The sequence below is a fragment of the Corylus avellana genome, chromosome ca4 (assembly GCF_901000735.1).
Source record: "Corylus avellana chromosome ca4, CavTom2PMs-1.0".
In the NCBI taxonomy this organism is placed as follows: Eukaryota; Viridiplantae; Streptophyta; class Magnoliopsida; order Fagales; family Betulaceae; genus Corylus; species Corylus avellana.
In genome coordinates this window covers 20,524,842-20,545,665 of record NC_081544.1, presented here as the reverse complement: position 1 = coordinate 20,545,665, position 20,824 = coordinate 20,524,842, and the positions used below count along the sequence as shown (strand labels likewise).

The window sequence follows — 20,824 nt, the reverse complement described above, 5'->3', positions numbered from 1 at the left end:
TCAATGGAATTAATTTCAGCTTTATTTAAAACCTGAAAACAAAAAATACAACACAAAATCAAACAAATAACAATGCCAAGGAATTAACATATGCAAATTAAGGGGCTTGAATGTGCAACATTTGGCGCTTATCAATACAAAAAGGCATTTTACATGTTTTTTCAACCAAAGTGAAGGAGGCAATTCGTGATGTAATTGGTGATGCAAATTTTTGCCAAATTGTTGATGAAGCTCGTGATGAGTCAATGAATGAGCAAATGGCTATAGTTTTAAGATTTGTTGACAAGAATGACTTTGTGTGAGAACGCTTTTTTGGACTTGTTCATGTCTCTAATATTGTGGCATTGCATTAACCTTAAAAAAAAGGTATATATTATGTATTGTCTAAACATAAGCTACACATTCAAAATATTTGAGGGCAGGGATACGACGGCGCAAGTAATAGGCAAGGGGGGGTGGAATGGGTTGCAAGCTTTGGCTTCAATGATTATCCTTATGTCTACTACATTCATTATTTCGCACAATTTTTGCAATTAGCATTAGTGGTGGCATCAAAAGATGTCATTTATGTCCATCAATTTTTTATCACTTTGAATTATGTTATCAATTTTGTTTGTGTTTCATGCAATCAGTATGGAGAATTGTGGGTTGCCCAAGCTGTTGAAAATGCTTACATGATTGCAATTGATGAGATTGAGAGTGGAAGGGGCTGGAGATACGCGTTGGAGTTCTCACTTAAGATCAGTTTTCAACTTGATCAAAATTTTTAATCCAACTTGTGAAATTAATGTTAAAATCATTGACGTAGGAACTACTTCTTCCCAATGAGCAGAAGTTGATTCAGTTCATCAGGTAATGACTTCATTTGAATTTATATTCATCTTATATTTCATGAAAGAAACTATGCAGATCACCAATCATCTATGTCAAGCATTGCAATCAAAATCTCAAGACATTTTAAGTGCCATGCATCTTGTTTCATCTACTAAAAGGTGTATTGAACAATATAAAGATGATAAATGAGAAGTTTTACTTACCAATGTGAAGTCGTTTTGCAATAAATGCAACATAGATATTCCAAATATGAATGCCTGTTATGTTAAGAGAAGAGGTCGAGCTCACCATCAACAAGCTGACTTTACCATTGAGCATCATTATTGTGTTGATATTATTTTGTGTTGCAATAAATTCTCAATTGCAAGAATTAAATCGCCGGTTTAGTGAGCATGCAGTGGAGTTGCTTATTCTCGGCTTGACTTTTGATCCTTGAGTTGCGCATGAGTCTTTTTAGAATTGATGATATTTGTCAGTTGGTAAACAAGTTTTATCCGCAAGACTTTACCGATCTTGAAAAAGAATGCTTAGAAATAGAACTTCACCATTACAAGCATAATGTAATTCAACATTCAAGTTTCCAAGGATTGCTAAATATTTTCGAATTGTGCCAATGGTTGTTGTGCTTTTGCTTACTCTTCATGTTTCTACCGCAACTACAGAATGAGCTTTTTTTAACTATGAATATCATCAAAACTAGGCTTTGCAACAAAATTGAAGATGAGTTTCTGACGGATTCTCTAATGTTCTACATCGAAAAAGAAATTGCTGCGACACTTAGTACAGATTCAATCATAAATGATTTTTGGGATATGAAAACACGACGAGTTCCATTTTGATAGGTGTTTGAGCTGAAATTTGAAATGTATTATGAAACAATTATCTATGTATCTTTTTTTGTTTTGTTTATCTTTTTGTTAAATCTGAATTTAAGCTAATTTTGTTTTTATTTATTATTTTAATATATTTTGAATTTATAACTTGTTCCCCCCATCAAACGTTCTGGTTCTGCCCCTAGTTGGAGTTAATTAAAGATTATGATTGCAATATTAACTACCATCCTGGTAAGGCAAATGTTGTAGCAGATGCACTCAATTTAAAGTTATCCTCAGGTACTATAGCTATGATGTTCACAGCAAAGAAGAAGATTCTTCTAGATATGGAAAGATTTAGAATCGAGATGGTTGGTGACACGCATGCATATTTGAGTAACTTGATTGTGAAACCGACTATGTTAGACCAAATCAAAGATGCTCAGGTTGAGCATTTGAACCTAACTAAGATCGTGAATGAGGTACAAAAAGGAAAGAAGCCGTATTTTAAGATAGCAGATGATGGTCTTCTACGATTTCGAGGTAGACTTTGTGTACTTGACAATTTAGATATTAGAGATATCATTCTTACGGAGGCGCATCGCTCTTTATACACAATTCACCCTAGCAGTACCAAGATGTATCGGGATCTTCGACAACATTACTGGTAAAGTGGAATGAAAAGGGATGTGGCCAAATATGTGGAGCGGTGTTTGACTTGTCAACAGATCAAGACAAAGCATCAAAGACCTGTAGGGACATTACAACCACTTCCTATCCCAGTTTGGACATGGGAAGAGATTGGCATGGACTTTATATCAAGCTTTCCTAGAGCCCCAGGAGGTTAGGATTCTATTTGGGTAGTCATAGATCGCTTATCAAAGACCACTCACTTCATACCAATTCAGATGACATATTCCATGGATAAGCTAGCAGAGCTTTATCTCAATGAAATTGTGAGACTACATGGCATACCATCTAAGATTATATCAGACAGAGACTCACAATTCACTTTAGGTTTTTGGCGAAGCGTACAAAGGGCAATGGGTACTAAGTTGACCTTCAACACCACCTTTCACCCTCAAACGGATGGACAATTCAAACTCTCGAGGATAAGCTACGAGCTTTTGTAATGGATTTCAAGGGAAGTTGGGTTCGATACTTGCCATTGTTCGAATTTGCATACAACAATAGTTACCAGGCAAGTATTGGGATGGCATCGTATGAGTACTTGTATGGATGAAAATGTAAGTCACCCTTGTATTGGGATGAGGTTGGGGAGCGAAAAATTCTTGGCCCAAAGATCATTCAACTTACATGTTAAAAGATTACTATTGTCAAGAAGAGGCTTGAAGCAGCTCAAAGTCGATAGAAGAAGTATACAGATTGAAAGCGTCAAGCGGTAGAATTCAAAGAAGTAGACAAAGTGTTCCTAAAAGTAGCACCAATGAATGGAGTTATGAGATTCAGGAAAAATGGAAAGCTTAGTCCTAGGTATATCGGTCCTTTTGATATTCCGTAGAATGTCAGATCAATTGCCTATCAAGTTGCTCTACCCCCTAATCTATCAGCGATTCATAATGTCTTTCATGTTTTGATGCTACGGAAATACATTCCTGACCCTTCACACGTGTTAGAAGTCAAACCGCTTCGGGTTCATGAGGGCATATCCTATGAGGAGTTTCCCGTTGGCATCTTGGCACAAAAGGAACAAGTTCTTCGCAACAAAACTATTCCAATGGTCACAGTCCTATGGAGCAATCACACAACTGAGGAGGCATCATGGGAACGTGAAGACGAGATGAAAGAGAAATACCCTTACCTTTTCGAGTAATATGTATGATCAAATCTCGAGGACGAGATTTTTATAAGGAAGGAAGATTTGTAGCACCCTAGACCTCCTAGAGTAAATTTTATGATGATTGCTTGTTGTTTATATTTGTTTTATTGTTTGACAGCTATTTGTTTTTAGTTGTGTCTAATTTTCATGGGAATAAAATAGAGGGGTATGTTAGAGGGATGAAAGAGACCTAGAAAGGGCAAGTCAATATAGTTGAAGTCTAGGTCCTAACAAAATCTGGCCAGCTGTTTTTTTCCCCAAAAATGAAAGTTTTCTTGCTAAAACAAGTCCTAATTGTAAGTCTAAATAAATCTATATTTTGTAGGAGTTGTTTCCTAATTTATTTCAAAAAGAAAAGAAGTTTAGTTTGGAAAGGAAACTTGATGTTTATTGCTGCCAGTTTTATTCAAAGTACTCTACATTATTTTCCAGCAACCCTAGCTCAAGAAATTAAAAACATGTGAGTTTTAATCCTGCCCTAAAACCCTAGTTGCACTAAAACCCTAAAATTCTCTTGCAGCCATTAGTTTATATTCCTCCTGCCAGCTTATATATTTCACCTTTAAAACCCTAAAAGTCTCCCTTTTGAGCCGTCAATTACAGCCCCAATGCACCCTACGTTAGTTTTCAAAATTCAGATCTCTCTCTCTCTCTCTCTCTCTCTTCCTCTACCTAGAAGCCAAATCATTGATGTCTATGCTGTTCTAGAAGCTACAATTTCTGCCTAGTTCATTTTGTAAGTATTTTCAATGTTTTCTTTAATTCTTTTTATCAAAGCTTAAGAAAAATTCCTCCTTCATGTTTTATTAACCCCCTATGTCTTAAATATTCCAAAATCAATAGAAGAAGCTGATTTTCAGCACCAAACAATTTACTGTCCAAGGGAGCAGAATCTACCTCTTCGTTTTTATCTTTAGACAACCAAATTTTTGTTAGGAATGGGTTCTATTAATTCCTATAATTGATAGAACCCATGTTTTATTAACCCCCTATGTCTTAAATATTCCAAAATCAATAGAAGAAGCTGATTTTCAGCACTAAACAATTTACTGTCCAAGGGAGCAGAATCTACCTCTTCGTTTTTATCTTTAGACAACTAATTTTTTGTTAGGAATGGGTCCTATTAATTCCTATAATTGATGTATATTGTTAGTTTCATGAATAGTATGAAGAAAATCTAGCAATACATTGATAAATGTATTAAATGGGTGATGTTTAATCTTCCTATTCCTACTGCCAACACTAAAGGAAGCATGTTAATAATGATTTCTTCTCCTAAAAGACATGAATATAGTTTTAAAGCATGATTATATGAATTTTCTAAGTATGAGACATCAACATAACATGTGTATGAGTTATTAAGTGTGTTGCATCGTATTATAAGGACCAAACCTTAAGACTAGGTTGCTATTGAATTTCCTGCAGCACCGCAGTCAACAAGAAAGGTGACCGTTGGGCCTTTTTGGAAAGATATTTTGCTATAGTTGGACCCTTAAGTAAAATCCCCTTTGAGTTACCCTCTTAATAATTCAAATCATGTAATTTTTGATCACGTGTAAGATTTATAGCGAAGTAATCTTCACTAACATGTTGCTAGAATCATAGCACACACACACAACCACACTAGTTGAACCTTGATGCCTTAAGAACCTATATTTCTATCCAAGTCCAATTTGTCTAGGAAACTTTAGGATTAGCTAAGGACCCTATCAAGACTATTAATATGTAGTGTTAACATTTGTAACACTCCACCCCATTAACACACAATATTGTTCGCTTTTGACTCCCTCTGGCCAGACTTCCAAGGAGGTCACTCATCTTGGTACTACTCTCACAGAAGCATGCTTAACTGCGAAGTTCTGATGGGATCATGACCATCACGGCTTTAAAATGTGTTGTTGTCATTAAGGGTGTAAGTATACATTTAAGTACATCCCTATCTCCATACTCAAGCGATGTGAGACCCCACAATTACCACCTCTTAGGACCCAACGTCCCCGATGGCGACCCTCGTGGGATTAGCCCATTCTTGGCATTCTAGCGAGTGCCCGCTAGCGACCTTCATGGGCTTTTACACACTCCCTCCATCTTAGGCTGGTCAATGGCTCTGATACCATTTGTAACACCCTACCCAATTGACACACAATATTGTCCGCTTTTGAGTCCCCCAGACCATACTTCCCTGGAGGTCACCCATCCTGGTACTACTCTTGCAGAAGCACATTTAACTGCGGAGTTTTGATGGGATCATGACCATCACGGCTTTAAAACATGTTGTCATTAAGGGTGTAAGTATACATTTAAGTAAATCCCCATCTCCACAGCCATGCGATGTGGGACTCCACAGCATCTACACTCTAGAGAGCATGAAAATAGATGTATTTGGCACAATACATGTATAGTATTTGAGCATGCATGCATAACATGATTATTCAAAGGAAATAATTGAATTTGAGATATGAAATAAGTATTTTAAGAGAAGAAATCATATCTGCCTTTAGTATGGAAAGCAATGTTTAGGGGGATATAACAATGAGAAAGAATGAATGGTTTACGATAGTGTTAACAAGAGTAATTATTGTGATTATTTGATTAGGTTACTAAGTGAAGAGTGTTGAACTGTGTAAGCTAAGGAGAGTAAGTAGATACGATCATACCTTTGATATCTTCCATATGTTAATGTTATGTTTTCTTAAAGTTGTCTCAAATGAAACAAAATACAATGTTAGCATTTCTTTGATAGCCCTTTTTAATGTATCCCAAATTATATGATTTTGTTTGAAAATGATTTTATGTAAATGCTTCCGCTATGTTATGAAAATGTTATAAGTATGTTATGTTACTTGATGAAAAAGAATGAAATGAAATGAAAGAAAGGAAAAGAAAGAAAGAATGAATGAATGAAAGAAAAGAAATGGAAATGAATGTTTAAATGTATGAAATGTTTTAAAATACTTAATGGCCTTATGAATGAATGAGCGATGGTACCAAAGCTAAAGGGGTTGAGGCATTCATCCTGTATGGTCCGCCGGGAATGGATCACTTGAGTGTACCATAGGTTATCGAGTGATGTCCATATCCATGACCAATTCCACCCGAGGCCACAAGATTGGAACGAGAATCCTTGTGATCGCCAACCCTTGCACACAGGGAGTAAATGTGTGTTGGCCAACATGATATTGAATTAATAAGGAAATGATTTTATGATGCGTGCGAATATTTTTATTGGTTGATGTTTTGGAACTTATGATGTTTTCAACTTCATTTAGTGTGTGATGTATTTACTTACTGATTATTCGACTCACACTTGATTTTTCATGATTTCTTATTAAAAAACAACCCAAATGAAAGCAAGGATGGTTCTACAGGCCAAGTGAACTAAAGACAGAAGCCACACCTAGGAGAGGAGTGGAATAAGTGAACTTAGTACATTAGCATGATTTGGTTTTCAGTTTACGTTCTATCATAAGACTTGAAGTTTAAATTTTTAAGTTTTTATTAGATGAGTTGTAATAATTTTATGAGACTTTGATGGATTATTAATATTTTACTTTACGGAATATTTATAACCTCATGAGAAATGCGTAATATCATTTTCCTACGGGAAGGGGGTGTTACATTAATATTCATCTATTTAATATTTTTGTCGTAAATGAGGCTTGGCTACCTTGAATCAACCATAAATATTTTATCAATTATCTTCATATATCTATTGTAACTATTTAGTTCTATAATAAATATCTTCAGTGTCTTTTCTAATTACAATCTGCATTATTTCATATATTTCTCATTGCCTGTTACAATTCCAGCCATAAAGAGAAAAGAGAGAACAAAAAATATCCCAATATCCAACAAGCATGCTTCAATCTCACGCTTCTCAGGGTTACTTAGAACCTCATAAGCTTGGGCCAACTCTTTAAATTGAAAGGCACCCTAAATCTGACAAGATTCAGCACATCCCCTACTTTACTAGAACAATTAACATAAAGCTAAATCTAACCATAAATGACAATAAAGTAAAGCTACAACAGGGTGTCTGAAGTGACAAATTTAGGATTATGGAGTTATTTTGGCGGTCTAGGGTAGAGTCCACTTATTTGGTAAAACAATTGGGAGAATTTATGTTATTGCCATACCTTTGACATACATCACAACTTCCCAAAACCAATGACAAAGCATAAACATACACAATCAATATTTTCCGCAATTCCCTCAATACATAAATAACAAACAAGTACTCTCCAATACTAGTTGAGGGGGGAGGAGTTTAATTTACGTGTTATGTTGTTGAGTGCAGAGTGCAAAGTTTATGAGACAAACATTTATGACTACTTTGCTTTAATGTTGGTTTCTGCCGCCTAACTTATGCCTAGGAGGCCCAAAAAGAGAGAGAAAACACGAAAGAGGCAAGATTATATGTCTTCGAATCTTGCGGAGGTAATTAATGATATGAAGGATGACAAGAAGAAATCTCAAGAAAAGAGAACGGAAGAAGGACAAAAGATTATTCGTCTTATAAAAGAAAGGCTTGTGTTTAACCAATTGAGAGAGGAAAGTGAAAAGTAGGCTAATCATCTTAAGAGGCAAAGGCTTGAGACGGAAATTATGAGCATGGATACATGCAACATGTCTCCTATTAAAAAAGAATATTTTCATTCACGTCAAATGAAAATCATTTAAAAACATTGAGTCATTACCAAACATTGATTGTCTAAATGTTTTTCCTAGTGTTTGATGTATTTTGTGGAAAGTATATTTTGTGGACTAAATAGTTAGTTTATGAACATGGCCAATAGGCCCAAACTTCAGTCAAAACTCCGGCCCAGCATCTCTTGTTGAACGTCGAGTTAGACGGCGAGCGGAGCCCAGCCAAGGCACCTAATTTCCACCTATGCAGCCTGCCAGCCCACTCGTGAAAAAATTGCCACTTTCTTAGCTCAGCTCTACAGCCTCTACTGCTGAACCCCAAGTGTAAGAAGCTTGTCGTCGGTGATCTCGCCGAAGGTACAGATGGCGTTCTCCAGCTTGAATCCGCCGGGAGGCCCACTTCCTGCACGGCTCCGACAAAAAGGCTTCCCCATCAAACGGCCAGTGATCATAACCACGGGGACCGTTCTCCCTCTTCAGGTTCATACACAAAAGCTCTAATTTGTCTACTGGGTTCTGAGTTTGCCATAATTGGGAGACACGCTATGCGATTCATCTGCACTTTTTTTTTTTTCCTGCATTGGTCAATGATATGTTTCATAAATTTTGACTTAGAAGAGCAATGTGTTATCAGTGATGATATTTGTGAAATTCATAAACTGAAAGTAAATCAGGATGATGCCCAAGCGTGTAACCCAAATAAATATCCATGGGTGATTTATGCCTTTTCTCAAAACCTGAATAAATGTTCCAGTTATTTATGTATATAAATTTGTGCCTTTCCTCAAAACCTAGTAAATGTGGTTGAGCACCAGTTCTAAATAGATTCACTACGAAACTTATACATGACTTTTGTACGAGGTTGCATTATAGTTGCACTGTATTAGTGAGCTTTTAAAAATTGAATTTCAGATCTTTTGATTTTAAGATCTAGTGATGGTAAGATCCTAATTTTCGTATAGCTTGAAAATGAGAAAAATATGCTTTGAATCATAGCTTCTTTAGTCCTTAGCATTCTCAGGTTCAGTGGTGCATCGAAGATTTTTATCTTGGGGGCCAAAACTAATAAAATTATACTATTTGAAAGAAAGTTCAAAGATAATATGAAACAATAGAATATAAACCCTGCTTAACAACCATATTTTAGAAGATAGATTTGTTTTAGTGTACTTTTTTAATGTAGATTTGCTTCCCTCTTTTAGCTTGTAGCCATCAGTTACTTGCCTTTGTTGCAAAAAGATGTACTACTATGGTAATGGTAGATAGTATAAACTAATACAGAATCATTATGGGTCGAATTTATTTAAAAATCAGTGCCAGTTATCTGTAGTTTAAGTTGCTCCGATTGATTTTCAGTATTATGTTCTTTAGGTTTCTAAAGTTTTTGCATGCCTAATAAGTTTCTTGAAGTCGTCTTCACCTTAATTGTGTTTGTAAATACTGATGGGGCATGTGAAGGTGGATTTGCTGTTATACAGACAAGTTCTGGGTTTATGGCTTTCACCGGTGGTTGGGATTTTAAAGTCTTAACTTTTTTCCTTTTGTTTTCTTCCTCTTTTGGTAACTATGGTCCAACAAAATTATATTTTGAAGGCAGAAGAAATTTAAGTCTCACAAAAAGTCTCCGTGAGGAATTCATTTCCAAATGTAATTTTGGAAAAGACCCAGTCTATGTATACAAGTTAACTTCAGATCATCAATATTCAGTTTGCTCCCCCTCTCTCTCTCTTTCAAAATAGTAATAAAATTATAAAGTCAACTTTATTGAATGGCCTAGTGGTGCAGGCATTGGGGCCAATTTTGAAAATTTCAATACGTTTTCTTTGTGTCTTTATCTTGCACAAACTTGCGATGAGCATGTATGCACAGATATTATAATGAATATTATACTGTACTGGTAATACTTAAGATTACTTTGGTTAGAGACAATTAGGATTTGTACAGAGCATTTGCAGTTTATCCAGAATTGTTTCTTTTAACCCTATTTGCAGGTGAAAAATGAGGAAGAAGGGAGATTAGAAGCTCCAATGAACTTGGGTGTGTCACGAAGAGATATGATGATATATTTGACTGCTGGGGCTCTGAGTGGCGGCACAACAGATCCTGTTGAAGCACGTGTTGTGAAACCTGAGATCAGAAGAAAGATCAGGGAAAAGCTTGAGATGCTTAGGGAAAAGGCCGGGTTATCAAAGCCAAAAAATGAGAATGGAATGAAGACATCATCAGAACAACCATCGGCAAAGGAGAAAAAGCTGCCGCCAATACCATCTCCAAATTCTAAAGAACCTCTGGTGCAAGCATCTCTCCCCTGACCACAGGACAGTAATGACACTCCATCATATGATCCTTTATTAAATTTTGAATTATGGCTTTGTTCACAAATGTAGATTTTTGTTTGTCTCATCTCCAAACTATGAATTAGAATTTACAAGCCACCAAATAAAAATTATTAGATTTGTGGCCGTTTTTCAATGGCCATGGTTGAGCTTGGGCTAATTCAGGAGCATGATTCTGTTGCTAAAGTAGTTGTTTGACCAATGAATGAAAAATCCTCTCACAATGCACAAAGAGTTGATCATAGTGAATTATGAGCATGTTACAGGAGTTGATCCTAGTAGATACCGTGTTATATATGTGTCACCATGTGCACTTACCCCTCATCACATATAGAATATATATGATGCTTGGAGAAACTGAGATTGCATGGCCACATTTATATGCTATTTGAAGCTGATGAATTGTTGTTAGAAAGTTTGGAGGAGAGGAAGTGGTGGCCTTGATGACACTTATTGTGTCTTCCAAATACCTTTATCAACTTCTTGGCCACAGGCCCACAGCAGCGGTGCTGTGTTAGCATGTGGTCTCATTTTTTATTGATGGTCAGAAACACCTCCGGATTTGCACAGTGGTATTACAGTCAGATGATTTCTTTGATCCTTCATCAACAGTGGAAGCTGCGAAGTTGGTAAGGGTAGATTCTGATTAAAGGGAAAGAGGTGGTCGTCGCAGTGTAGAGATGTCCTGTGGGTTGATGGAAACACTTACACGCACGGTGTTTGGAGCTGTAGCTCAGAAAAACACATAGTTTAGAGCGGAATTCCATCTTGTGTGAGTTATATCCACACCCAAAAGCACATAAGTAGGTTATAGTTAGGGGGTTGATTGAAGAGAATATTGAATGGGAATTTGTTCTTGGTGACACAAAACGGCTAAAATCATCTATGAAAGAAACATGATATGATTGATTGAATAGGGGAAGGACTCCAAGCATAGGTGAATAACAATTCTAGAGGAAATTGAGAGAAGAGGGAAAATGAAGATTGTGACTCTTTCCCAGCTGGTATGCATGGCAGACAGATTGGGAAGTTGCCTTTTTTTAAGGAAGAAGAATGCAGTGATCTTGAGCGGGAGAGTAGCGACTCTCAAGGAGGGATGATCGAGACCCTGATGGCAATTCATCACAAAAATATGTTATCCAATACAGGTTGATGGAGAAGAGAGCGATGTTTACTCTTGCCTTGGAGGAGGATAGCCCCTGTTCTGGGATCCTTGACTCAGAAAAAATTGGGTGAAATTCAAAGAAGACATCGATTCAAAGGTAAATCCATGAACTACAAGAGCTTTTTTGTTATCTTACGAACATGTAGAATATTGAGTAAACTTTAATTAGGATGATTGACAAGAGTAGAAGAACCAATATGTTTAACGTGCAGACCTTGCCCATTGCTAGCCAACTCGAACCTGATCATTACTACTACTATTGTATTCCTCTACGTTGGATACCAAGCCAAATCAGAATTGTTGGAGGGAGATACAATGTAGGTAGTGGGATTGCTGGGATCATCACTTTGATAGGCATGACCAAAGCGATGGTAGCACATGAGGGCAATATGTCCATACTTCTGCCAGAAAATTGTCCCCCTACCTCTCTTAAGCATCTAGAGTTGAAGTTTCCCATGTAGCCTAGCTATGTTTTTGTTGTTTGAGGATGGAGACCCTTGAGGCCGAGAGGCATTGTTGCGGGTAGCGAGGTTGGGGGCAGGAACATCAACATAAGGAATGTTATTTTCTATGTGGGTCTCTTGTGTAAGGAGGTGTCCATACAACTCCTATAATAACACAAGATCTATCTGTGTGGTGATTGGCATCACACAGAGAGTCAAATTCAGCATAAAGGCCAGACAAGATGTATGATACCACCTCAAAATCATTGAGGGGTTGATCAATGTAAGCCAGAGTCAAAGAAGATCTCCATCTGCTGAAAATATTCAGCAATAGTAAGCCTGCCTTTCTTAAGAGTGGCTGGAAGGGGTTGGGGATGGGTTGTGTTTCCAGTGATGGTGGAAGAGGATGATGATTCAGGAGTAGCCATAAACAAACAGAGAAACCCTTTTGGAGATACCATTTGCATTGAATTAATAGATACAAAGAGTAGAGTTGGTACACGTTTGTGAAAGCTGTATTACAAGACATATTTGGCTTCTACTATTTACAAGATACATCTTGTAAGTGATCTTAAGCTCTATCTTTATCTTCTTCATCATCTTTTTGTGCATCTTTATCTTATCTCTTCCTCTGTCACGTTTGTGTTGTTGATTATCTTCCAAGTGTTGATGGAGTTGTGTCGAAATAAATGGCAGTAAAAACCCATTTCGTAATTTCCAGAGAAGGAAACACCTTTTGGAGTCCAAGTAAAACCCATTCTGCTTTTATTAGAATTCTGATAGTAAAGACAAAAACAAACTTCATTGATTCAACAAAAACTTTCACTCAAGAGAGTTAAAAAAGCAAAACTTAATTGGTCTTTTTGTCCAAGTTGGAAACAAGCTGGCGCATCTGAAATCTCCAGAACAAGAAGTAAGCAAAACCGAACCCTATCAGCAAATACACCCAAATTTTCTCTTCCCCACTCTCCTTCTCCGACCTCACCTCCACTATGCTAAACCTCTCCCTCTCCACATTCCCCATCATACCCTCCAACACATGCCCATTTAACACGTACACCCTGTCCTCCGCTCCCACTACCACCGAAGTAGGAAACCCCTCGCTATCAAGGTCAATTTTGTCAAATACCACTCCCTCCCCCCAACTATCCTGACTCTTCAGAAACCACAGCTTATTCTGGGACACCACCAAAACGACGCCGTCGCTCCGGATCGCGATCCCATCCGCCAGAGTCAAATCCTCGTTCAACAACACCAGCCTGGCCGTCCCGTCTTCGTCGTCAACCTTGAACATCTTCCCCGTATTCGTCTGCACCACAAGGAGGTAACCCTTGCTGACGTAAGCAATCCCGTTGAGCCCGCAGTAGCTGAACGGTGAGTCGCGGTCCACGGGATGGGCCGTGAAGGCCCGCGATCTAGAGAAGATGGAAGCTTCTCCGTCGGCGTTGACTTTCCAGATGTAGTTTCCGGCCGCGTTGGTGACGTAGGCGTTGCCCTTGAAGTCCACGGTGACGTCGTTCGCGATCTGACGTGTGCCGCCGGCGGCTTCATCGGATGGGAGAAGAGAGAGGAAGAGGCGGTTGCCTGAGCGGAGGTCGTAGGCGGCGAGGGCATCGAAGTGGGGTAGTGGGTCCGCGGCGTGGATAACGGCGAGAAGACGGTGGTTGGCGGAGTCCACAGCGAGGCCCAGAACAGTGACGTTTTCGGGGAGGGAGGAGTCTGAGATTAAGGTCTCGACGACCCCCGCGTCGGACACGGCGGCGATCGTGCGGTTGCGAATGGAGCCCACGAGGAAGTGCTGGGCGGAGGGGTCCCACGCGAGGCCCTCCGGGTAGAGATTGGGGGATCGGAAGCTGATGGAATGGGGGTTTCTGGCGAGGATCAGTGACACGGGGCCGACCAGAAGGAAGACGAAGAGGAAGATGATGACTAGGAATGGAGAAGACATGATTGGAGACATGGTGATGGTGGGATGCAATAGGGAGGATATTATTTATACAAAGGAGTTATCCAATTACTTTTGTTCTCTTTTCTTGTCAAACAAACCATGTAATGTTTTCTTGTCAGAAGGGTTGTTGTTTTGGTTTCAAGTTTCAAGCGCTAATTCTTCAGGTTTTCAGCCTCCTTGTTCTACAACACTGGAAGCGAGGATTTGGAACTCAAAGTACATCCCTCGATGGATCAGGATCCCAATCCCCCCATTATTGGGAGAATATGAGTCTCATATTCTCAATCTTAGCCGTCCATTTCTATTTTCTATCCCACACGTCCCACTATAAATTAAATACTAAAATATTATTTAAATTTTACAAAGAAAATCAAAATAGAAATAAATTAAAAATTAAAATCAAATAAAAAAAAAAGTTTAAATAAAATAATTAAAAAATTAGGTGGCCGGCCACCACCATCTAGGCAAGTAAAATTGGGGAATCAACTCTCAAGTGATTTTCTGGTTGGGTCATCGCCAAAAACACAACTCGACTAGCTACACCGTCCTCTATGACATTAAAAAAAAGATAAATTTTCAAAAAGTATTATAAAAAATATGATTGTTAAAAAAAATCTTTAATAGAATAGTTACAGAATAAAGAGGTAAAATGTAGGCTGTATTTGTATGTGGTCTCTGGGTATCTCTTGGGCTCTTGCGTTGGTGATTTCCTTGGGCCTTTTTGGGCCTAAGTGTGGATGGGCTCTGTTGGGCCTTTGTGGCCTCTGGGCCTCAGGAGATCTTTGCTTCGAATGTTGGGTCTTTTGTCTGGTCCGTCCCAGGCTTGTTCTGGACCTATCAAATATAGTTCATAATCAAGAGATTTGGTTTTTTTTTTTTTTGAGCAACACATAATTGAGAGAAAAAAAAACACTATAGGAGGAAACAAACGGGTGAAGCTGTGAACGAAATCAAAAGGGTTTATCTGAACGAAGTAATTCGAAGTTTGACCAACTCCACATTTTTTTAGCAAAGCTGTTAATGAAGGGTCCCCTAATGCACACGTGTCCGAACCTTTACCAGAAAAATACACGCGTCAAAGATTCCCTCAAATGGGCATCGACGTCCACAACGGACAGGTGGGTCTCCCTGACTTCGTCCATCCTAAACTCAAAGCACGAGAAATGCTACTATTATACTGAATAGGCTTGGTTTCTTTTTGATGTTCCATGTTCCTCCTTCTGGCTCTAGAGGAGGACTTTTGTTAGCTAGGCGTTTTGGTATTGAACTTGAATATTTTCTTTCCAATATAAATACAATAAGTGCTTGGTGCTACTCTGATCCTCCTCATAAATCTTGGATATTGTCTTGTATATATAGCTCTCCTTATAGTACTCATAAATTTAAATTATGGGAACCTCTAGATACTGTGGGTAAATATTTTTTTGAGGCTTGGTTGTGTATTGGAGACTTCAATATGATTTTGAATCAATCGGAAAAACAAGGTGGACGCCCGTTTGCTAGTTCTTCCAATGATTTTTTTTTTTTCACTCTTTTATGGATTCATACGGCATGGTTGATTTAGGTTTTTTTGGTAATCCATTCACATGGTCTAATAATAGACAGGGTCATCACAATATTAAAGAACGATTGGATAGAGGTATTGCTTCTACTAATTGGATTCATCAATTTCCAGCTTTCTCTCTTCGCCATTTGCCTATGCATGCTTCTGATCATAATTCTCTATTGCTAAACACTTCTATGGATTCTTCCACGTTACCTCGTCCATTTAGATTTGAAAAATTTTGAACTAGAGATCCATCTTGTGAATCAGTTATAGCTATGGCTTTGGATTATGTCTCGAATGATTCTCCAGCTTTCATTTTATCTAAACGTTTGAAATCTACAAAAGTTACTCTCAAAAGTTGGAATATAATGCACTTTGGTAACATACAAAAAATTATTACAGCAACTCTTGGAAAGCTGGATGTTATCCAACAAGCTTCTCCTTCGCTTTAGGATCATTTTGAGGAGTTGTCGCTTAAGAAAGTGCTCAATGATCTTTTGGGAAAAAAAGAAATTCTTTGGAAAAATAAGTCTCGTGAAATTTGGTTGACCTGCAAAGATTTAAATACCAAATTTTTTCATACCTCTACTCTCATAAAGCGAAGGCGCAATGCTATAAATTTCCTCAAGGTCCATTCCGGTACTTGGATTTCTGATCATAATGCTATTGGGAATTGCTTCACGAATCATTTCAAAACATTATTCTCCTCTTCAAGCCCTATTATTTCTGATGACATGCTATCTTTATTTGATAGTGTTATTTCAGAAGAGGAAAATCAAATGTTATGCAATATTCCTTTAGAACAAGAAATCTATACTGCTCTTTCCAGTATTTAGTCAACCAAAGCCCCTGGACCCGATGGCTTTACTGCTCTTTTCTATAAGAAATATTGGCATATTGTGAAAGAGATGGTTCTCCAATGTATATGGGATTTCTTTTCACACAATCATCTTTTGAATGAACAAAATCATACTTTTATTGCTTTTGTTCCGAAGCAGCTTGGTCATTTTTCCGTGAATCACTTTAGGCCTATTAGTCTGCAATATCATTTACAAGATTATCTCCAAGATTTTGGCTAATAGGTTTAAATCTTTGCTTCCTAGTATAATCTCTCATTATCAATCTGTATTTGTGCCTGCAAGAAATATTCAAGATAATTCTATTTTAGCTCATGAGCTCCTTCACACTCTTAAATCAACACAAGGACGAGGTGGTCTCATGGCGGTTAAGATTGATATAGAGAAAGTTTTTGACTGGATGGAATGGAATTTCATCTAGCTATTTTATCCAAGTTGAGCTTTCACCCACTTTAGATAAATTGGATTCGTATCTATATATCTTCCATGACATTCTCCATAATGATTAATGGCAGTCCTTTTGGGTTCTTCGCTCCAGCTAGAGGTTTACGACAAGGAGATCCTTTATCTCCTTTTCTTTTTATTCTGGGTACTGAAGTTATTTCGCGACTTTTTCATTAACAAGAATCTCTGGGCTTACTCAAAGGAATTTGGATCGGTCGTTCTTATGCTCCTATTACCCATCTTTTATTTGCTGATGATTTGATCGTTTTTGCTAAAGCCACTTCCACTGAAGCATCTCCAATCTAATCCTGTCTAGATCAATATTGCAGCTGGTCTGGTCAAAAGGTTAACATCTCAAAATCCTTTATTCATTTCAGCAAAAATACGACAGCTACCACTCGGATAGGCATCAATAATATTCTTCCGTTTAAACCATCAACTTTTGCGGCTATCTATCTAGGGCTTCCTTTTCTCATGAGTCGTTTGAAATCAACGAACTTTCAGTTTTTATTAGATAGGGTTGTGGGTAAAGTTGATGGTTGGCGTACTAAAACTCTGTCTCAAGCGGGAAGATCTGTGCTTATTAAATCTACAGCGTCTACTATTCCTTCTTATGTGATGGGTACTTTTCTTCTCCTAGATACCATTTGCCATAAGCTAGATAAAATCTTTAAGGATTTTTGGTGGGGATTCCCAAAAGGTAAATCTCAAAATCTCTCTCTAAAATCTTGGAGTTCAATTTGCTTACCCCGTCAGGCAGGTGGTTTGGGTTTTAGGCTAATGAAAGATGTCAATCTTGCTCTGATTGCTAAACTTGGTTGGAAAATACTTTCAAACTTTGACTCTCTTTGGGTTCGGCAACTCTTGGCGAAGTATATTAAATATGGAAACTTCTTCTCTTCACCAATCACACCCTTAGCTTCATGGTTATAGAAAGGAATTCAAAAGAGCAAGCCTCTCTTGCTTTTTGGAGCTTGCCTTTAGGTAGCAAAAACATCATCACTTCCTATATGGACTTCTGCTTGGATTCCCACTATGAAAGACTTCAAACCAGTTCCAAGGTTTCCTTATAATAGAATTCAGCCTTCTTTGCGTACTTCTGACCTGCTTCAACAATCTCCATTGCAATGGAATCTGTCTACGATCTCAGCTATATTCGACCAAGCCACTGTTGAAGAAATTTTGAAGATTAAAATCTCCTTGAATCTAATACCACAATATCTCTGGACTCCTTCTTGCTCAGGAAAATTTTCTTCAAATTCGGCTTATCTCTCCATTATTAATGCTCGTTCTCTCCCCGTTTCTATTCAGGTTCCCTCCTCTTTTTGGAAATCTATTTGGAAGTTAAATCTGAATGATTGGTTAAGGCTTTTTCTCTGGAAAATTGCTTAGAATATTCTCCCAACAAGAGCTAGATTGGATGAGTTATTTTCCACAAATAACTCCTTAAACCATTGCCCTTTATGCAAATTTGCTTTGGATTCGCTGCAACATCTATTTTTCAATTGCATCTTTGCTCGAGTTGTATGGCGGAATTCTTTTTGGGCTCTTGACTCTTCTGCTCTAAATTTCTCAAACATGGTTGATTGGATAAATGTGATTATTTCTCATGGTATATCTCTAGCCATTCCACCAACTGATCATCATAAATTCCAGCTCTTTGCTTCTATAGCATGTGTGATCTTTTATGGTTCTATCACAACAAAGCCTATCACGTTGGGAAAATTGTTGATGCGCGTTCCATCTCTACTCATATCAACAGAATTACTTTGGAACATTTTCATGCATGGAATATTAGGTCTTCTCTCACAGAAGAAACTTGGACTCCTCCATCTGTGACTTGGTTTAAGATTAACTTTGATACAGCCATTAGAGATTCCTTTTTTGTTCAAGCAACGGTCTGTCAAGATTCAAATGACGCTATTATTCGGACTCTCTCTCAAATTAGTCCGGCTAGTTATGGGGAAGCTCTTGCAGTTCAATTGGCAGTTTCTCTAGCTACTTCACTTCATATTGGTAAATTTATTATAGAAGGCGATTCCCAAGTTGTCATTCTGGCTCTCTAGCAGCCCGCTCTCTCTCTTGATTGGAGGATTTCTTCCATTATTTCAGATACCATTGACTCTATCCCAGCATCTTCTTTTTTGGGAAGTTAGGAAAGTTACTAGAAGTGCAAACATCTGCGCCCGTTATATGGCACATTGGGCCATGGCCAGAAAATTTTTTGGTTGCATTTCCTGTCACTTTTCTTCTTTTAGCTCGATTCTTATTGCCAGTAGGAAGTATCCTACATACTTTTTATTGCTTTTCTAGTTTATAGTTTTTTCTTTTCCTGTTTGTTGCTTTCTTATATACTTAAAAAAAAGAAAAAAAAAGAAAAAAAAAAGGGCACTAGAAGCCTCTACGCAGACTATCTCAAGCCCTGCCACAAAATATCTACCTCCTCCACGCAACAAAGCAAATAAATTCCACGTCTCACGTCTGCGAAAAGAAGTTCTTCCGGAACATTCCGATATTTATTTCATTTTGGGTTAAAAGCTTCTAGAGCTCCCGATACGTGACCGCCTTCGCCGTCGCTTATAAAACGAGCAGCACTGGCTTTCACATCACATTCATTCGACGTCGTTACGAGTTCCAACGCCCGAGTCCATCTGAAATTGATGCTTAAGCCTGAATTTGAAATAGCGTGGTTGAGATTAATCAAGGACGACTTTCTGGGTTTGTTTCTGGGTATCTGGATTGGTTTTTGATGCGCTGAGATTGGTGGGGTTGTGACGGAGATGGAGGCTAACAAGAAGTGGCTATCTTATTATGGAATTCTTGGTGTTAGGACGGAATCTTCTATTGAAGAAATAAGACGGGCTTATCGCAAGCTTGCTATGGTGAGTAGCGCTGCCTCGGATTTTCGTTTTAAGGAAAAACGACTGCGTCTTGGTTGGACTTCGTTCTGCTCCCTTTTGTTCTTGATTTTTGGGTTAAATCTGAAGTATTGAGTGGGTGTGATTGTTGTTTTTGTGCAGCAATGGCATCCGGATAGATGGGCAAGGACCCCTTCTCTTCTGGGTGAAGCTAAACGAAAATTCCAGCAGATTCAAGAAGCCTATTCAGGTAATTTTCTTTCCTAATGTGCACCCCCATTGGAGGCGACCGTGGGAATTTTCTTAACCTTTTTCTTTTATTGGAGCAGTGTTGTCAGACCAGAGGAAGAGGACTCTGTACGACGCTGGATTATACGACCCTGATGAGGAAGAAGATGAGGTGGTTATTTTCGGAAACGTGCCTTTCTCTGTTTCAACTGTTGCATTTGTAATCTTTCTCAAGATAGTGATTTGTTTGGGAATTGAACTCTGTTTCAGGGCTTCTACGATTTTGTGCAAGAAATGGTGTCTCTCATGGACCAGACAAGGAGAGAGGTAGGAATCTGATATTATTTATGTCCAATTTAAACAGGGAATGAAGATTATTTTGGTTTTTGTTAATGTCTGGTTCATTTTATAACACAGGACAAAAATTATAGCATAGAGGAGCTACAGAGCATGCTTTTAGAGATGGCCAAAGGATTCGAGTCTCCTACCTGGTTCTGTGGACCGTCGATCGGAGAAGATTCCGGATGCTCAAACTCAAAGAGGAGACGATGGCAAACCAATCCAATGCCACGCAGAGGCTCACATTTGCATGCGTCTGGCCTGGAGATGTTCGGAAGCCGCGGTTATTGCAATTAGCGAAAGGAGAGAATAATGCAGAGAGGATTGAGGTGTTTGAGTGGTAACAATTTGCATTGGTTGTATGTAGACTTGTAGGGCATGGTTTCTTTGATGAACCTTTGTATGCACTCTTGTCTTCCTGTGGATACAAAATTTTAGTGATTTAGAGTTTGGGCTTAATGTTCTCTCTCTCTCTATTATGGGCCTTTACTGAGATTATGGTATTGGGTCAATGACTGGGCGTTGGC

The 20,824-nt window shown here is 38.2% G+C and overlaps 3 protein-coding genes across 3 annotated transcripts; 2 read left to right on the top strand and 1 right to left on the bottom strand.

Moving 5' to 3' along the window:
* Window positions 1-8,400: 8,400 nt before the first annotated feature.
* LOC132177607 (uncharacterized) lies at window positions 8,401-10,713 on the top strand. The gene is made up of 2 exons (XM_059589997.1): window positions 8,401-8,613; window positions 10,125-10,713. The coding sequence occupies exons 1-2, from the start codon at window positions 8,497-8,499 to the stop codon at window positions 10,443-10,445; spliced, it is 438 nt and encodes a 145-aa protein (XP_059445980.1). The 5' UTR covers window positions 8,401-8,496; the 3' UTR covers window positions 10,446-10,713.
* Window positions 10,714-12,819: 2,106 nt separating this feature from the next.
* LOC132177606 (uncharacterized) lies at window positions 12,820-14,250 on the bottom strand. The gene has a single exon (XM_059589996.1). The coding sequence runs from the start codon at window positions 14,035-14,037 to the stop codon at window positions 12,928-12,930; it is 1,110 nt and encodes a 369-aa protein (XP_059445979.1). The 5' UTR covers window positions 14,038-14,250; the 3' UTR covers window positions 12,820-12,927.
* Window positions 14,251-19,379: 5,129 nt separating this feature from the next.
* Window positions 19,380-20,770, top strand: LOC132179323 (uncharacterized). Its single transcript, XM_059592028.1, has 5 exons — window positions 19,380-19,754; window positions 19,893-19,980; window positions 20,060-20,130; window positions 20,229-20,285; window positions 20,376-20,770. The coding sequence occupies exons 1-5, from the start codon at window positions 19,653-19,655 to the stop codon at window positions 20,592-20,594; spliced, it is 537 nt and encodes a 178-aa protein (XP_059448011.1). The 5' UTR covers window positions 19,380-19,652; the 3' UTR covers window positions 20,595-20,770.
* The last annotated feature ends 54 nt before the right edge of the window (window positions 20,771-20,824 follow it).